This window comes from Coloeus monedula (genome assembly GCF_965178545.1).
Source record: "Coloeus monedula genome assembly, chromosome: 1".
NCBI lineage: Eukaryota > Metazoa > Chordata > Aves > Passeriformes > Corvidae > Coloeus > Coloeus monedula.
In genome coordinates this window covers 54,713,817-54,732,692 of record NC_138781.1, presented here as the reverse complement: position 1 = coordinate 54,732,692, position 18,876 = coordinate 54,713,817, and the positions used below count along the sequence as shown (strand labels likewise).

Sequence of the window (18,876 nt, the reverse complement as noted above, 5' to 3'; positions counted from 1 at the left end):
CAGCAAAAAAAAAAACAAACCAAAAAAAGTTTTCATGAAGCAGTGAAGTGGCTTCACTTCACTGTTTCAGAGTAACTCACGTGTTTTAACTGAAGCGGTTTTCTCTCAGGCCCCCCAGTCATTAACCACGGCCTACGTACAATAAGAACAGGGAAAACCACCTGAGGACCGGCGGGCTTCCTACACCACTTCCCAGAGCCTGACGCGGCGCCCGCACTGCTCCAGCTCCCAGAATGGGTGAGGTGCGCAGGGACCGCAGTGGGTCATCTGGTCCAACCTCCCTGCTCAAGCGGGGTCATCCTAGAGCACATTGCACAGGATTGCGTCCAGATAGTTCCGGAGCATCTCCAGTGAGGGACACTCCACACCCTCTCTGGGCAGCCTATTGTGCTGCTCGGTCACCCACACAGTAAAAAAGTTGTTCCGCGTATTCACGTGGAACTTCCTGTACCTCGGTTTCTGCCCGTTGCCTCCAGAGAGCGCTGGGAGAGAGACAAGGAGAGCGGCCGGCGGGCCAAGCACCTTTAGCTCGGGCCTCGTTCACGTTCCCCGCCTCTCGCCGAGCGCCGTCTTTGCTGCCCTCGCCCAGAACCGCGCCCTCCCGCCGGCCGCGGGGCCTGCGGCGCAGTTACCGCGAGAAGCGCAGTACCGCGAGAGCCGCCGCGGACGGGGGAGGTAGGGAGGGGTGAAGTCCCGCGAGAGCAGGGCGGCTCTCGGGCATGCGGGCGAAGGCGGCGGCGCCGAGCGCGATTGGCGGGGCGCGTCCTCTCTCCCCCCCCTCGCTTCCGGCGTCGCGCATGCGCCGCCCGCCGCCGGGCCGCGTCTGTGTCCCCCCCCCCCAGTGCGTGTGTCACCCGCGCGCGGCGGCGCTGAGGCCGCGAGAGCACTCCCGGGTACCGGTGGCGCGGGAGCGGCCCCGACACGTGCGGCCCCCGCCGGGCAGGAGAACAGGGATCGGAGCCGCGCAGGGCTCCGGACACCTCGCCCGGGGGCGGCCTGGCCTGGCCTGACCCAGCCGCCCTGCCGGGAGTGGCTGAGGAAAGAGGTGGAGGAGGCCCGTTCCCGGTGTTTGTGTCCCTGCGCGGCGGCGGCCGCGGCCCAGAATGAAGTGAGGAGGAGCCGCCGCCGGCGGGAGACACTTCCGTGTTGCGGGAGAGGCCGCGCCGGCCTGCAGGACGCTGCCGGTGCCGCTCTGCCGCCGCCGCCGCATCGGGCAGCGCGCCCAGCCCCGGCCCCAGCCCGACCCCGTATGTATCGGTGCGGCCCCATGTGAGGCGGGCGGGCGGTGCGGGAGCGAGCGAGGACCTGGCGCGGCCCGCGGGTGTCCGTCCCGGTGCGTGTGCACGGCGCCGCCGGGTCCCCATGGCGCCCTGAGCGCGGCGGTGGCGGCGGGTTCCCTGGGCCGCGCCCTCGGCCGTGAGCGAGCTCGATGCCGAGCACCTCGGACGCGGCGGCCGGCGGGAGCGGGGGCAGCCGGGGCTGGGGCAGCGGCGGCGGCAGCGCGGCGGTGGAAGCGGCGGCCGACAAGAAGCGGCTGCACCACCGGAGACGGAAGCGCTTCGCGGCCCAGCCGCAGCCGCCCCCGCCGCCGCCGGCCCCGCACCCGCTGCTGTTCCCGCTCCTGCAGCCCCCGCTCCTGCAGCCCCCGCTGCTGCAGCCGCCGCTGCCGCCACAGTCCCTGCTCTTCCTGGCGGCCACCGGCGCCTCCTCCTGTTGCGGGGACGGCGGGGAGCGGAAGCGACCGCGAGGCAAGCGGCGCTCAGGCTCCCGGCACAAGCGGCGGCGGGGCCGCGGCGGCGGCGGCGGGGGCACGCAGGAGGCGGAGAAGCGGCGCGGCAGCGGCGGGTTGAGCACGCTGGTGGAGGAGTACGACGACGTGAGCTCCCAGTCCGAGGGACTGTTGGGCGGCGGCGCGGCCGGCGGGGGCAGCGGGGGAGGCAGCCCGGGCTCCTCCTCGGGCGGTGGGACCCAGCGGCAGCGGGGCGAGGCGGAGCGAAGCGGCCGGTCCCGTCGGGAGCACCGCAGCAGCAGCGGGCGCTCCAAGGAGCGGCACCGAGAGCATCGCCGGCGGGGAGAGGAAAAGGCGCAGCAGGAGGGGGCGGCGGCACCGGGCCGCGGGGCATCCGAGCCCTCCTCGTCCTCCAAATCCCGCAGCCGCCACAACCACACTGGGAGCCAAGACCGGGAGGGACTCAAGAGCAGCAGCAGCGGCGGTGGCAGCGACGGCCGTAGGAAGGGCTCCCTCGCCTCGCCCAGCGGCGGCAGAAAAGACCGGGAGAGCAAATCGCACCGGAGCCGGACTAAAGCGGCCAAAGAGCCGCCGTCGGCTTATAAGGACCCTCCGAAAGCTTACCGGGACGACAAGCCCGAGCCCAAGGCGTACCGGCGGCAGCGCTCGTCGCCCAGCCCCGGCCGGGATGACAGCCCTCTTCTGCACCGCTCCTCGCAGAGCCAGCGCAGCCGCAAGTCGCTCAGCCCGGTGGGTGCCCGCTCGCCACTCAGCCCGTACAGCCGCCGCCGATCCCCCAGCTACAGCCGGCACAGCTCGTACGAGCGCGGCGGAGATGTGTCGCCTAGCCCCTACAGCAGCTGGCGCCGGTCGCGGAGCCCCTACAGCCCCGTTATCCGGTGAGTCCGGGCCCGGGGCGAAGGTGGGATGGGGAGGGGGCATGGTGTGTGGAGGAGGGGGGTAATGGCTGGGGCAGGAAGGCAGGAGAGGCCGTAGAGGTTTGCATCCAGCAGCAATTCCTCCCTCTTGCTGTTTTGCTGCCAGAAGGCTTGGGGGTGGGGGGGAAGGGGAGAGGGACAAGTACAAAGATCTTCCTGTCCTGTCTCTGTTTCCCTGGGGGGTAGAAAGGGAGGCAGAAAGGGAGGCGCGGGTGTTTAACACTTCTGCGGCTAGTTTTTCTCCGTGGGAGACCACCTGGCTGGAAAAAGGCCTTTAAATAGGCACGAGAACATTTTCAGATGAGAGTGACTGAAGGAAGATGCTCCTTGGAGGACAGGTTTTCTGAAGGACCAATTTTGATTTTTAAATCTTTGCTTACAAAGTACAGACGTTCTGTGATATATTTCTATGTATCCTGTTCCCAGGTAAAATAGGATGCATATTGAATATATTTGGGTTTGGTTTAACTTGTGCTAATCTAAAGAGAAAACAAGCTGGCAGGCAATTTGTGTTTGCAAGTGTTTTCTTTCTATACACCTTTTTAAGGTGTGTAGAAGGACTTGGGTTTTCTATTATCCTAGAAAATTGAGTCAGTGTCAAGTTTTGATAAATTGTCTTGTGCTTTACATAACCTATTAAAAAGCATAGGCTCTTTTCCTAGTAAAGTTGTGCATGTGTATATAGTTAATGTGTGCTTGCAGATAATTTTTTTTCGGTGTTAGTGGGAGTGCAGGGTGTAAAGGTCAGCACTGTGTGACATTTTGCATTTTATATGGAGAGGAAGTGTGGGCTGTATCTTTCTAATCAGGCGCAAACCGTGTTGTGGAATTAAAGCTCTTCAGAATATTTTAACCTATGGAAAAGTACACTGGAAATTTAAAAGTGTTTGCTTAGTATGTGTTTATAACTGAAGATTTTTATTTTCTGTATTGGAATCTTACTATTGCCTCATTGTTTATAGACCTGCTTAAGTTCATGTCGGACTTTAATTTCAACTGTATCTAGCAATGTGCTATTCCACTGGCAAGAATTTTGTGTACAAGGCATTAGCTGGTGGGTTGCCTGAGAACTGTTCTCTGGTGTTTTTAATAAGCACTTTGTGTTGATCACCCTTTGAGATGTGCTGTAGTGTATCCAGGGAACATGATGAAGCTGTTCTGTGTGTCACTGGCTCTTGGTAGAGTCCGCTCTCCTGGGTGTGCATCAAATGCTGTTTAAAGAGGAAAGTAACAAAGCTGTGTCCTACTTTGTGCAGAGAGATAAAGCCAAAGTGCCTTGGGATAAAAATAGTGATTGTCTAGAGGTGTGGTTGTATGGAATAATTTTGTAAGCAGTAGGGTGTTTCAAGAGGAAAACACTGTAATTGCTCTGAAAACATCATGCTGTTCTTCTGTGAGAGTCTGTTATAAGTGGTTAAAATATACTTTCAAAATTACTTGAATAATAGCATAGCAGGAATTATTATGTGCACAGTTTGATTTAAATGCCCTAGGAATCAGATTATTTTCTGTAGTGGCTTTTATCCTGGCATAAGAAAGCTAGTAATGGTGCATAGAATTACGTATGTGAGGTTTGCAATTAGGAATAACTCAGTGTTTAGGAATAGTCAGATTGACAGCCCAGTTAAGTTCAGGGTTCTGTCTTATGCACTGACTGATTGGGCTGTAGTACAGTTTTGTAGGAGTGGGTTTTTTTCTGTTGGTAGTGGACCTGTGATTTGAAGCATAAGAGTTTAAATCTCCTGATTTTGATATTCTCTCTGTGATAAGTCTTTCTTGAGCCTACAGGTCTGTTTCTAGGAGTTAGCTTTGTGACTCCCTGCCTTTCTTCCTCCCTACAGTTGAATTGTAATTTGCATTCAGTTTTTAACTGCTTACAGACAAATAAATGCAGACTATCAGGTTCACAGGAGGGGGATTGGAATGGCCGAGTGAAAAGGAGAGGTTTCTATAAGTAGAAAGAAGGGTCTGTCCTAATGGGACATTCATTGCAAAAATGCCACTTTCTTAGAAAACAAAAGAAACCTAAAGTGTGAAGATAAAATCAGTTGTTCATAATGTTTACCTGTTGTGGAGAAATGAAAGCCAGTGGTTTTTTCCTTCCATACAGCTATCAATAATAATGTGTATTGCAATGGCAGTGGGGAAGTAGAAAGAAAGGGGTTTATACTTTTTTTTTTAACCATTCAAAACTATGTCATAATAACTTTTTGCTTGACTTTGTAGTACTGCAACCAAAATGTTGAACGTTTTTGCTGTCCTGTTTGATAATGATACAGTGGCCTTAGACTTGATAGACTATTAGAGTTTCATGAAGGCAACAGCTTCTTACAGCACCTGTGTTCTTCATCTGGATGATTTAAAGGCTTAATTCTGGGCTTATATCCAGCTGTAATGATGTTCAGACAGTAGGAACTTTGTATGTGACTGAGTATTTCAGCCTGCAGGTCTTTTTGCTCTTTTTGTTTTATGTCTCATATATATGTCTTCTGTAATGTTATGTGAACTACCCAGTTATTTGGGTATGTAGAAAATTATTACGAAGCAGTTCTAGCATGATTGGAAAGCCCATGTGTTTAGTGGTGATTTTTTAATCTAGGTGTCTGAGCTACTTACGGAGAAACTTCTCGTAAGCAGCTGAAGAGAAACAAGTGAAGTCAGCTTTGCTCGTCTGAAGCAGCAACAGTGCACTGCTGTGAGATTTGAACTGCAGTACTGACTTTGCTGTTTTTAGGTGATGTTGTTTGGCTGTGAGTTCTGAGGGGAAGCAAAGACACTGGATATGTGTTCCATACTTGGTGATTTCTCTTTGAATGGTAGACTAATTGCCTTTTCCATTATAATAGCAGGAAAAATTTGTGTTTTGGATAAACTGATTGAGCTGTATTCACTTGTTGGACAAATCATCTTCACTTGCTGCTGGTGGATTTGTATTACTCTATTTTCTTGTGTATAGGGTAACACAGCTGTTCTAAAGTAGCACATGCATATTTTCAAAATGGAAATTCTTCCAAAAGTACGACGTATTTATTTCTCTACTGGTAAAATGACTGGATTAAAAAAAAATTTCTCAACCAAACCCCATGGTTGACAAAATAAGCAGACACAGTCTCTTGCTTCCTACAATTTCATGCTAAACTAGTTTCCAGCGAACTATTTTTTGTAACTTGAATCAGGTCATATGTTATGTGATCACACATTTAATTCAGTTAGCAGTATAGATGAGTAATTGCATTTTTCCAAATATGGATACACCTACCCATCTGCTCATATAAAAGTGGGTAGGGCACTACTAGCATAGTACTACTGTGTGCATGGATGTTGCTTATAGGAAAGATACAAGATTTCTTTTTTTTTTTTTGGTACTGTAGAGTCATCTCAGTCTGTATTGGTAGCTAGTCTGTATTAGTGAGGCTCTGCAAAATACAGATAATTTGTGTGCAAAATCACAACAAGCATAGGAAAACGGTAGAATATATATTCAGCTAGTAAATAGAGAAAGTACAGTACCATCAACTGATATGAAAAGAACTTTGATTCTAGTAATTCTACTGCTTTTGAATTTAAAGGATTAAGAGAGAGTTTGACTTTGCCCCCCATCCTGATTAGTGAAAATAGATTTTTTTTTTTTTAATTTAAAGCTCTCTGATTTTGTTTAGTAAAACTGTATTTTGTAGAATTTTAAGTGGACCACTCTAGGTTTTCATTGTTTCGAGTAGCTAATTTTTTCAGTGCATGTTGCTGGCCTTTGTGTTTTGCTCATGTACCTTTCCCTTTCCTTGTTGCTGCTGCTCCTTTCCTTATTTGAAAAAGGAAATTTCATTTGAAAAAATTAACTTCATATGTGTTTAGAATATGGATTTTGAGTTGACTTGACCTTTTGCTGGTTGATTTCTTTGTAGGCCAAGTTCTCATTTGAAAATAGAGGGTTATAAAGCAGGTTCAAGAAACAGATAAAAGCCAAGCTCAGAGCTTTCCAGTATGTATTTGAGATCCTTTTAAATATTTGCAGTTTGAATCAGTAAGGCAGGTTATGTAGTTTTCATATACAAAGCAGCTGAGTAGGTGGTTGGTTGCAGAGTTGTGTAGAATGTAACCTTGAACTAGGGGCTAGAGGAAATAAATGAAATTAATGAATAAGGTATCAAGTGAAAGAGTACTACTACTGTAATGGCTTAAAGAAATGAACTATATGTTTGCCTGCTAGGGCAACATGGAAAAGCTGTACTATGAACTAAAATGTTTTGTCAAGGTGGTTTATGTTAGCAAGGGATTGTAACTGTCTTGGAAGGTTTGCAGTGAAGCCAGTTGATTCAATTTAGGTCTCTCTTTTCAAATACACTATGACCTTGCTGTGCAGGGAAGGATGTCAGTGCTTAGTCAGTAGTCCAGCATTACCTGCCAGTTAAAGAAAGAGCTGGGCTACAGTGTTTGTTTTAACGTCCTTTGGAGTGTTAGGTTTCTTGGTTTTGCCTTCGTGTTCTCTTTAATCTCTTTGTGTTATGCCTTATCAAAAAGTTACTGACAAAGTTTGCTTGTTCAGCTCACAGACACTTATGTATTTCAACTGTAAAATTGTTTGCAGTTAGGTAATGTGTAGCTGGCCACCATCATGATGGATTTAGCTTGCTCTTAAAGCAGTTAAGAAGAAAAGGGGTTTTCAAGTTTAGAAACACGAGAAGGTAACACATGATCATTCTGATTTGTCAATAGAATGTACCTTTTTTTTTTGTATTAAGGGGGTATTGAAAGGGGACAGAAAGAAACACCTAGAAAAGTAGCATGGCAAGAAAAACTGTGTAAACTGAATGGAACATATTCCTGGGAATCTGACATGGGTAACAGTTTTCTTTCCTCTCTGGTTTCAAATATCAAGGTAGTAAATGATAGCACTCTAAGCTACTATTTGAAGTTCTTCCATTCTCTGATCGAAAATGTAAGTGGTATTATATCAGTAGACTTTTTTCTTTGTTAAATAAATAAGTAAATTTACTGTTTGGTAATATATTAGTGAGCCAGTGAAGTGCTATAGAATGTTGCCTATCAGGAAGGAGAAATATTGTAGCAGTTTTGAAACCTGTAATTCATAACATTTTGATCTCTTAAGTAGTTTTTTATAAAGTGACTATGTTGTATGAAGCAGAGAAACAATGAATACCTGTTTGTTTTAAGAAATGTTGGGTACTAGGCAAAACCAAAAAATGAAAAAGAACAGTGATGCCTAAACCAACTTTTTTTCTGTGCTCGAAGGGTGAAAAAAAAGGCATTATTTTTCTTGTTCTGAAAAGTAGAGTTTTGGTTTGGAAGGGTGACTTTCTTAGTAGTATTTTCTTCTTCTATCACCTTCCTTAAATCTGTCTACATGGTTTGTAGATAATGTCTTAACGGTTTGGGGTTTTTTTGCTTTTATTTTATACCTCTAGCTAAATTGTAATTTCTTCCATGTCCCTTTGCAGCTAATCTAGTTGTGCTCCCAGGCTTCTTTGTTGCCATATCTAGGGAAGAAACAAAGCAGCTTTAGAACTTATCCTACTGATACTTAGGGTCTTCAGGCACGTTAGTTTTCTTTTTTCTCCTCTCTGTATATAAAAACATACTGAAATCTGTATATGGCTCAGAAGGGATTTTAGAAGTATCATGAAGTGTGGCAGTTGTCCTCTCTGTAGTGATCTACACTTCTGTGAATTGAATTCAAGATGCTGATAGAAGACTCTTACTGCATTTAGTGGCAAAGGTGCTCATAAATGGGGCAGAACTTCAGGATGCAAACAGGGAAAAGAAGCATAGAAGGAAAGTTACCTTCTTAGTAACTTAGGCTTCTTAGTAGCCTCTCCCCTTGTGTGTTACCAGCACATGCTGGTGCTTTTGTTTAAGAGAGTGAAATGTGGCCTTTAGGTTTAGTAAACTTCCTGATCTTGGCTTACTTCAGGAAGAGAAATTTGAATTGCATTGTTCAGTGCATTTGCTGTTTGCAGTGCAGGTCTTTGCAGTTGCAGCCACTGTTCTTTTGTTCCTTTTTACTATGTTAAAAACAAGGTGCTGACTACATCTGAAATAGGTGTCAAGTGTCAGATAATGTCACATTTTATATATATGTGTATGCATGCACACACATTTACTAGAGTCCTGCTGGAAGATTTAGACTGTGTACTTCAGATGTCTCTCCTGGTGTTTTTTCAGGTTCTCACTAAGTGGTCAGTGTCCTGTTAACTGGCAGACACTGGCTGTTGTGTGAGCCCATTTCTGTGCTGCTGTGACTTCATTTTTTACGTCAAATGTTAGGTCTGAACAGAGTGAGCTGGCTGGTTTTATTATGTATAAGGCAATTATTCTCCACTCTGAGTGCTGTATAAGCTTTTGAGGGAAAGCTTGTAAATGTCTCCATATTTTTGGGTTTGTGCTATTTTTATAGGTGAAAACTTGTACGTAAGTTGTCTGGTCTGTTGGGACTTCTGAACTACACAGATGAAAGAAAGGGATAGTTGAGTGTTTGAAAGGATTATTAGGCTGATGAAAACAGCAGATTTTATCATTGTAACTTGAATAACTAGCACTTCAACAAATCTGCTTTTTACTTAAAATTCAGGATTTGTCTGTTTAGCTGAAAATGTTAATGTTTTTGCTGTATTCTCTAGAGTCTAGCTCAGTGGTTCAGGTACAGCAAGGAATTCTTGCTAAGGCTTTTGGGATGCTAGAGGTACTATATATAGGTAATAGAGTAGTTTTTTTCTGACATATATAATGAAAAATTCCTGGAAAAATTAAACCAGTGCAGAGATTATAATCAGTCAATGTATTTCATAACTAGACTGCTATCATTTTGACCTGCTGCTAGGGGCCGTAATAGATACTGGGACTGAAATATTTGCGTGCATGCGTATCTGCTGTCTCCCACATGAAAAAGTTATGCAGTTGTCATGTGGAGTATGAAACCCAGGATGGATGATGGTTGGGTTTGGGTTTTTTTTTTAGCTGAGCTTGCATAAATTCATGTTCATGTCCCAAACTCTCTCGACTGGTATTGGTAAAGTACAGACATCAATCCACTGTCAATTCTTGTTTGTTTCTGAAGAAAGTATAGAAAACTTTCTATAGGTTTTCAAAACTAGGTTTTCAAAACTGCCTCTTCCTTACTTAGTTATGGCTGCTGATCAGATGATCAAATTTGCTGTCACTGACTTGAACAGATTTTTTTCATTTTATCCTTAGTAGTGAGCTAAATGAAGCTGTTTTATTTTGTACCAAAATGGAACAGAACCAGTCTTAAAATCAGGCCTGGTGTCTCACCAACTGTGTTGTTTTAAGCTGCTGCTTCTCTTTAGTAGTGCATGTGAAATTATGTCTGTATTTCTGTTAGTTATATGCTTACTGTCTTTGTTAGGTACTGATGAAAACAAACAAGAAACCCCAAATCATACTTATGAAAGAAACAGGGCTCATTTTGAGACCTTTAGGACATGTTTTAAGTTTAGTACCGGTTGCAGTGAAGTACTTGGAATGGAGGTTGTGTTCTACAGGTAATCGGAGGGAGTGTCAGTCTGAAATAGCTGATTTATGAGCAAGATGTGCAAGGAAATTTTTTCCAAGACAGGTCAGTGACATCCTTGCAAATGATGCACCGTTTATAGAAGTCAGTTTAGGACTAATGGGGACTTTTAGCTTGTGCCTGATGCTGGAGAAATGTCATTATACTGATTCCAGAGTGGGTGCAGATCCGCAGCAGTAACACCTCTGGTTTGAGACAGTAATTCCTCTCTGAAAGTGAGACAGCAGTGTGAGGAGAGCTCTAGTCTAGCATTTAAAGTGTGTGTATTTTCTAGGTTTTTTCCCTTCCTGCTACGCCATCTTAACTCTGTATAATGGAACTTTGAACCTTTTTATTTTTACTCCTGTTTGGCCAAACCTCTGAAAAATTTCTGTGGGATTTAGTACTTAGATTTTCAAAATAATAATGGCAAAAGTTACTTCAGCAACAGAATTCATAGTGGAGCAGAAGTAAGTTTTTAATGCAGTTTTTGTGCCCAATATTATTTTATTTGGTGTTTACTAGACATGAGCATTAATACCTCTTTGCTGAGTGAACCAAACATTAGATTTCAGTTGAAAATTGTTAGAATTGTGAGGCTTTTTTTAAAATTAAAGGCTTTTGATTAAAGTGTAAAAAACTTTTAGGATTATTATTTTATTGTTGTTATTACTGTTACTGTCATTGTTACCCTGCTGTGCCAGAAAATCCTATAAAATCTGCTTCCTGGCATAGAATTGAACTGTGCTAGTTTCCAAGAGTTATCTTCATCTGAGATTTGATTTTTTTTTTTTAATTTCATGAGTCTCTAGCCATTTGGATCAATTTCACCTGTAGAATTTTGAAGCTTGTGCTGTACTATACAGTGTGCATACACATTGTTTTCAGCCACTTTTTGGTTGACCTCAGTGACTTTTTATCGGGTAGGAGTTCCTGCATTATAAAAAGAAAAGAGTGTGAATTTAGAAATTAATCAATATTGCACACAAAAGAAACGCTGTTGTACTAGATTAAATATTTGTTCAGTTGAAGCATTGAGATGTAATTTCTTGTGTTGATAATTAAAACTGAATTGATTTAATTGTCAGTAAAATTAAATTTGATGTGGGATGGGTAGTCCGATCATAGGGATTGTAGCTGGCATTCTTTTTGTCTGTTTATTTGAATTAGGTTTTTTTGTTGGTTTGGTCTGGGTTTTTTGTTTCTTTTGGTTTTGGCAACCTCTATACACTGTGTTATCTTTTGAACTCTGAAATTCTTGTATCTTCAGGAAGTCTTGTTTTGGCTATTGCTTGATACAATTTTCTTTGTCCAGCTGATGAATATTGCGTGTTTTTAATCCTGAGTATGCTTTTCCTCCCCTTCAAACAATAAGCAAAATAGATTTTCATCAAATTTTAATCAAGAAAATACTTGTAAATCTGATGAATACCTTTGTTATTCTTGGTATGGTAAAATGGATTAAAACCCCTACATTTAATTTAATTTATTTCATTTCATAACATTACTATGTGGGAGCAGTGGATTAGGCTACTTTACTTACTCCATGCCTTTCAGCTCAATTAGTTTTTTTCCCTTCTTATTGAAGAACTGACTCAAAACTAGTACTAGGCAAATTAGAATATCCCTTTGAAATTTTGAATGAAAAGTCATTCATATTAAATGGTATTGTTGTACAGTAGTTGTTTAAGATTGCCCCTCCCCATCCTCATTCTAAGGTAATTTTCTTGCTATCATTTTGTAGATGGCTTAGATTTTTTCTTTTTCTTTCTATTAATGTCTGCATTCAGATGTAGTTATAGCATAGGCCCATTTGTGGGTTATGTTTGTCAATAGCTGTAACAAATACTGGGTACTTGGGCTATTTGGGAGGGGGGGAGGTTGTTTGTTTTGGGTTTTTTTGAAGTTGTACAATTGGATTTCAAAAAAGGAAAGCTGTCTTTCAGCTGGCTACATTGCAATCTTTATTATTCCCTTTTTTTTCAATTAACTTAATGATATTTATGAAAGTGAAAATTCAGAAGTTCCTACAATTAATGCTTCAGTGTTGTTTAGATTTCTCTTGTCTCTCTTGTAATTTTAATTTCATTTTGTTGAATTCTATGTAGTCAATTGAGTTTTTCTCAAATACTGTACACGCTAAAGGTGTTTGTACAGGTTGCATACGTTGAGATTTTCTTTTAAAGAGAAAAATCTCTTAAGTAGTGAGGAAAACAGAACATTTCTTGCCTTATATAAGTATTGTATTTTGCAGTTCTGTGAGATGAGAAACTACACCTAAGAGTTTTCATGTTTTCTAACAAAAAGGTGTAGAATCTTGATTGATTAATTGTAGATTTTTATGTTTTTAATGCAGGGTCTCTCCTATTTCATAGACTTCTGTTTATTCTGTGAGCATGGTGATAATAGTTGGTTTAAAATATGTAGTTTGTAAAAAAAGTAGATATGCCGGGAAAGCAACCAGAATTAATTTTACCTGGGTGAATCTTTACTTTTTTGAAACAGGAGATCAGCAAAATCTCGAAGCAGAAGTCCATATTCATCGAGGCACTCCAGGTCTCGTAGCAGACACAGATTGTCTAGATCCAGAAGTCGTCATTCAAGTATTTCTCCTAGTACATTGACTCTGAAGAGTAGCCTGGCTGCTGAGCTGAACAAAAACAAAAAGGCAAGAGCTGCTGAGGCAGCGAAAGCCAGTGCAAAAGCTTCCAATACTTCAACACCTACTAAGGGAAACACTGACACTACTGTAAGCGCACCTCAAGTGAACAATGTTAAGGACCTGAAGAAAATCAAAACTGAGCATACACCTTCTCCTACCAGCAGTGCAAATCTGAAAAACGACAAGGCAAAAGCAAAGGTCTCGCTTCCTGAAACAAAAGCCGAAAATAATTTAATTGCAGACAAAATTACTAAACAGAAGCCTGCAGCAGTGAAAGAGAATAAATTGGCTGTTGTGAAACAGCCACCAGTCCCTGTAAAAGAGAAAAGCAAACCGAATATACCAAGTGTAGTAGCCAAGGAGAAAGATCGAATTGTTGCACTACCGACCTCCACACTGCCACCCTTGCCTTTGCCTCCCACACTGCCTGAAGATAAAGAAACTGATAGGTGAGTTGTGACAGAGATTTGCTTTTGGGGTTGTTTGTTCCTTTTTATATAGTGGTTGTTGTTATTTCCTTTGGAAAATAAATATAAAACTATATGCTGGATCAGGCCTATGCATTATTTAATTTGTTATTGCTCTTCAGTTGTTTAACTGGTGGTTATTAGTGAAGGAATTTGATCTTAAAAATAATTTAATTAGTTCTTGAAAAAAGAAGAATTTGGTCTAAGAGGAATCTTTCAATAAAAAGTCTACTAAAGAAATATTTTAAAAATTGCTGGGATATGATAGCTTTGGGACTAATGAAAGAATGCATTCAAGAATTCAAGATTTCAAGTTCGGTGTGAACATATACTTCTGGGGAAAAGTTGAATTCAGTAGCAATATGTAAAAATTCTTTATTTAGCTGGGTTTTGAAGTAAAGATTCTCTTCTCTTTGAAAGGCAGTTGTTTTATAGCTGGGCATTATTTTAGTGTATTTTATTTCAAAGATAAGTATTATTTTGAATATGTATGGTAGAAGTGAGGTTCATGGCTTGTCATTTGTGTTAATTTTGAAGTGTAAAAATTGGTCTGTAGTGAAGAAATTAATTTCTGTGTCCCAAGTGTCATCTGAATTTAGACTATGTTAAGTCTGTTTGTAGTCCTAGCAGAGAATATGTGCTGTGATTTGTATTGGAAAATGATGCTGTTAGAGAAGTTTTTTTGTTTTACTGAAGGTGTTGCATGCCTCTCACATGTATGCAAGAAATCACCTCGCACGTAAGCCAGAAATTTTTAGCTAGAGGTGTAAACATTTCTCTTGTGTTTGCTAGTAATTTAAGTTTGTATTAGACATTGAGGGTGCATAGGAGGCCTTGGGAAATAAATACAACCTAACATAGTATTAGACAGTTACTTTTTTTTTTTTTTTTTTACTAGTAAAAAAGAAATCATTTCTTGCCCTTCAGCATTAAACTCTAGCAAATGTAATAATGGTGTAGCAAAGGTATGATTGCATTTATGTTTGTGACAAAGCCATCTTCTCTAGGTAAATGAGAATCCTGATACTGTGAACAAGATTTACTGTTTTAACTAAAAACTAGTCTTAACTAGTTTAACTAAATATGACTGGCATTGCAGTATTGCAACAATATGAAGTGAGATTTCATATTGAAGCTGGCTGATTGCTTCTGATTATTATTATTATTATATTTTAATGGATCACATGTTTTAAGTTAGGTAAACTGAGGAGTTAAGCTACAATTAAGTTGTGGTTCTTTCAGCACGGGGCTCATTCTCCTTTCAAAACAAAATACCTACTGCTTGCAAACAGCTGCATTAGAAAGGTTAATGAGAAGTAATATGTCTTTCATGCTTTGCTTAGTTTTGCCTATAGGATGTTATAAACTTCGGATCAGAAAATACAAGTCATGATAAAGCTTAAGTCATCAAAGGAAGAAGATCAATGTTTTTAAGGGCAGAGGAGGGCAAAGGTATTTACCTTGGGCTCAGAGTTACTATGGGGAAATTTTGTCAACAAAGAAGGCTTGAGCTTGATGCTATGCAGAACTCTCTGGTTCCTTCAGTAAGAATCTCATAAACCCACAAATAACCAACCTAAGGGAACATCAATGTTGCAACCTCACAGTATAGGTTAGCTGAAAGGGAAAATTGTCCTGGTTGTCAATGATGTGTGATTTAGCAGACCTGAAAAAAAAAGGCTGCTCTTGGCTGCCTCTATTTTCTTTTAAATCTGTTTCAGAACCTTTCATATGTTATGCTTTCATTCGTATTAAAAATTTTGGGGAAAAATTATGAGAGAAATACTAATATATGAGCTTCAAAATAAGAGTTTCTTATTGCCATGACAGTTACATCCACTGCACGAAGGTGGTTTATTCTTTTTAGCATGTTAACCATTATGTTTGTGATGAGGGCAGTCTATGCTTCCTTGTGATGCTTCTTTAAAATGGGGCAGTGGAAGTTTGGGAAGTGGTAAAAGACATAAAAGTGTTCAGTTTTCACAGAGAAGCATAAACATATGCAAAACTGGAATGCTTTGCATATGTAAGGATTACTAATTGCTAGAAAAGTAAGAAAAAAATGTATGCATTCTCCATTATGGGAGTTGGCAATATCTTTCCTTTTAGAGAAGTTCCTGCTTTATCTATGAAACTAAGCGGGTAAGAAGTTGTAGAAAAACCTTCACAGAGAAGGATGAATAGTGTGATTTGGCAAATGCAGCTAACTTGGAAAATGTCCCCTCAAAGCTTGACTTAAGTTTTATTGATACAGTGACAGAAATTAAGAGTGAATTCTGTATGAGAGTGCTGTAGGGGAGAAACAATTATGTAATTATATAAAGTTTAGAGATGGTCGTGGCTTTAAAATTAATGCAGTAGCTGAACAAATCTAGCTAAACTAAAAGAAGATCTGATAAAATGGAACCATGTACTTAAGAAAAAAAATCCTGCAGCAGTTATGCTTCCCCATTAGAATGGGAAGAGCATCTCTAAGATCATTGTGTAATTGTTAAAAGAATACATTGCTGTACACGTGTTTGGGGATTTTTCTCAAGACAGAGATGGACGGTTAGTATCTGTTACCTAATTATGGTTGGTTAAAAATCAGGTATCAGTAACCTGTGTCAGAAAAACATTGTCATTTTTTCATCTGATTTATTTTTTTCCCACTTGATATGCATGCTGATCACTAGAAATGTGTTGAATCTGGAGTGTTTCAACAGAAGTATGCAATTAGAATTTGTAAATGAGGTGATGTGGACAGCCTTGTAATGCCCTGCAGTATTAATGTAAGCATGAAGCTCATTATCTACGGAGACCAGTTTTGGAGAGAACTGGATTAGTTAGATCTTCTCTCTTATATGAGAAGTCAGAGTACAGGTTTTACCACTATACTTCTGATACCTGGCAGCACCTGAGCTCTAAATGTTTTTAATAGTCTAGGCCATAAGCTTGGAAAGAAGCTTCTGTGGCAGAAGTCTGGCCTGGTAAGGCTCCCTGTGTCATCTGAGCTCGGCTTTCACCAAAAAGGTCTGATTTCACGGTTCTGTAGAATTGTGGTAGTTAACTGTGCATCTTCCAAAGAGCTATTTGTGAGTCATTTATCCAAGTCCTGCAAATTTTAAGAGGAGAGATTTCAAATGTTGGTGCATTGACAGTCTAGAATGTATTTTTTAAAAAAAATAATTCTGATAAGTTTTCCTTTTATGCTAATATTCCACTATCTTCAACTTACTAGCAAATTGTGGTTTTTTTAAATAGTTTGAGAGAGAATCTTTCAGTGAAGTCAGTTAAAGAAACGGAGAAGAAACTTCGCCATCTGCTTGCAGACTTGCCACTTCCACCTGAATTGCCTGGAGGAGCTGAGGTACCCAAAAGTCCTGAAGAAAAGAAACCAGCAGTTCAGTTACATAGCAAGAGAAGACCAAAGTATGTTTATTAAACTTTTTTTAAAGCTTATCAAGCAAGTAGGAATGATAATAGTTTCTTTAAAATATATTCTTGTCAAAAGAGTTCTACTTTTTAATGATATTTTTAATATTTATGTGGCTTGACTCAAACGGCATGGTTTATTGCCACTTAATGGTAATAAGACATTTAACTAATAATGTCTCAAATAGTTAGTGTTGAGGGTGTCTTCAGAGTTAAGAAAATGCCTAGATATACTAGCTGTATTCTTAAAAATGTTTGTTGCTTTCTAGAATATGTGGACCACGACATGGTGAAACAAAAGAAAAAGAAATAGACTGGGGAAAGCGCTGTGTGGATAAATTTGATATCATTGGTATTATTGGTGAAGGCACTTATGGGCAAGTTTACAAAGCCAGAGATAAAGATACAGGTAAGTTCAAAAAAAGTAAATGTAATCCTGCAATTTTACATTACCAGGATGGTTTTGGTTTTTGTTTGAGTAAAATCTGTGGTATTCTGCCCTCTCATGTTTGGAAGGATTTTAGTTGTTGATGTGTTTAGTTTTAAGTCTATCATTTGTCTAAATCAGAAATTACTGTTTGCTGCATTGGAAAATTGTTTATCTGTAAAGTTGTGGCCGAAATCAATCCAAGTAGTCTTAAATTCTAATTCTTATTTCTTGAGTTTTGATGCTCTGTATAAAGTTGAACTAGTAAAGAAGAGAGGCTAAATATCCTAGGGAAACTAAATGTCACCCTAGACAGGATGGCAAACAGTAATGAAGCTTGTAAAGGGATGTAACTGTGAAAGAAGCTATGCATAAAACTTGGTTGTTGTTTGTACTCCAGTAGTCAGTAGTTCATAGTACGAGGAGAATCTGCTGCTGTACAACACAACCCTGAAGAGTTGCATGTGGGGGGTTCTTGCAGTATAACTGGCTTTACAGCAGTGACATTATTTTTTAATTTCTTGTGAAACTACTGCTGAAATGAGCAAGCAGTCACCACTAGCATACATAGTATTGTCACTACATCTAAATAGATGATCCAAATTCTTTATATATGCAGTATGCTGTGTGATTGTTTTATGCTCAGTTAGTAGGTCTTTCTATGACTGCTTGCCCTTCTGACTTATTTGTGCATGCTTTGAATGCTGGACAGTTTTCTGCTTCACCAGTAACTGAATCCCATAGGACCACATACCAACCTCAGTTCCTTCTTTCTGATCTCCAGAAGAATAAGCAGTGTCATTATAATTCCTTCTTCATTCTTTACCTGTCTTTGTCTCAGTTTGCAAACTTTAGTTCTAGTTGAACTGTCACAGGTTTTTACCTCTACCTTGAGAACCTTTGCAAATCATTGTTAGGATCTCCTGGGATTCTCTTCTTTGCACATTTGCGTTTTAATCCTGCCATAACCATATTGCCTCTTTGGCAAACTTCAGGTTATTTGTGCGTCACAGTCATCTCTTAACCTCCCATAGAAGTTGTTGCTTTCTGTATTGACTGGGTCTGTACAGATACAGCAAGCAAATCTGTTAGCTTTAGATTCAAATCCTGTGTGGAGAGTGGCATTATGTCCTTTGAGATACCTTAGAAGAAGCTGTGTAATGGACTTTCAGAGAAAGTGGTTGTGTGTGCTGGAATGTGATCTACTGTGAGTGTATCATGTGAGTTAGTGTAGGGTAAGTAGTTTTTAGGACTAACAAAGATGTCTGGGCTGTCAATAAACTTCCCAGACACACCAATAAACTTCCAAGAACAAAATGATTGAACTAGCATATATAATCTGTAGACATCCTTCATCATGCATGGATCATGTTCCTGCTGTTTTGTAGAATCCAGTTTGATACAGACCACCCTGCAGTAAAATAATAAGGGAAAAATCTCCTCACTGTAAAAATGGCAGTGCCACTTATGCTTGTAGAAGGTATGCTAATTAATTTGAGAACTCTTTAGTGATCTGCCTCATATCTTGAACTGCGTAGTATTTCTGGCTAGATATATGCGTTCTGATCTGTGCTGATGTAGTATTAAGAAATCCAGAGCAGTCGCAGGCCTCTGCTGATGATCGCTCTTTACTGGTAGACATGGTGTAGAATGTCGGGATATGTGAGTTGTGCAGGAAGAAGAAGGATATAGTGTATAGCTGAAAATTCTCATT

The 18,876-nt window shown here is 41.3% G+C and overlaps 1 protein-coding gene across 3 annotated transcripts in view; it reads left to right on the top strand.

Moving 5' to 3' along the window:
- Window positions 1-1,299: 1,299 nt before the first annotated feature.
- Window positions 1,300-18,876, top strand: part of CDK13 (cyclin dependent kinase 13) — a 47,264-nt gene continuing 29,687 nt past the window's right edge. For all 3 annotated transcript variants that reach the window (XM_082284089.1, XM_082284090.1, XM_082284088.1), the window contains exons 1-4: window positions 1,300-2,628; window positions 12,698-13,303; window positions 16,565-16,732; window positions 17,005-17,144. In XM_082284089.1, the coding sequence (XP_082140215.1) occupies window positions 1,430-2,628; window positions 12,698-13,303; window positions 16,565-16,732; window positions 17,005-17,144 (2,113 nt within the window). In that variant the 5' untranslated portion in view covers window positions 1,300-1,429. The remainder of the gene's footprint in view (window positions 2,629-12,697; window positions 13,304-16,564; window positions 16,733-17,004; window positions 17,145-18,876) is intronic.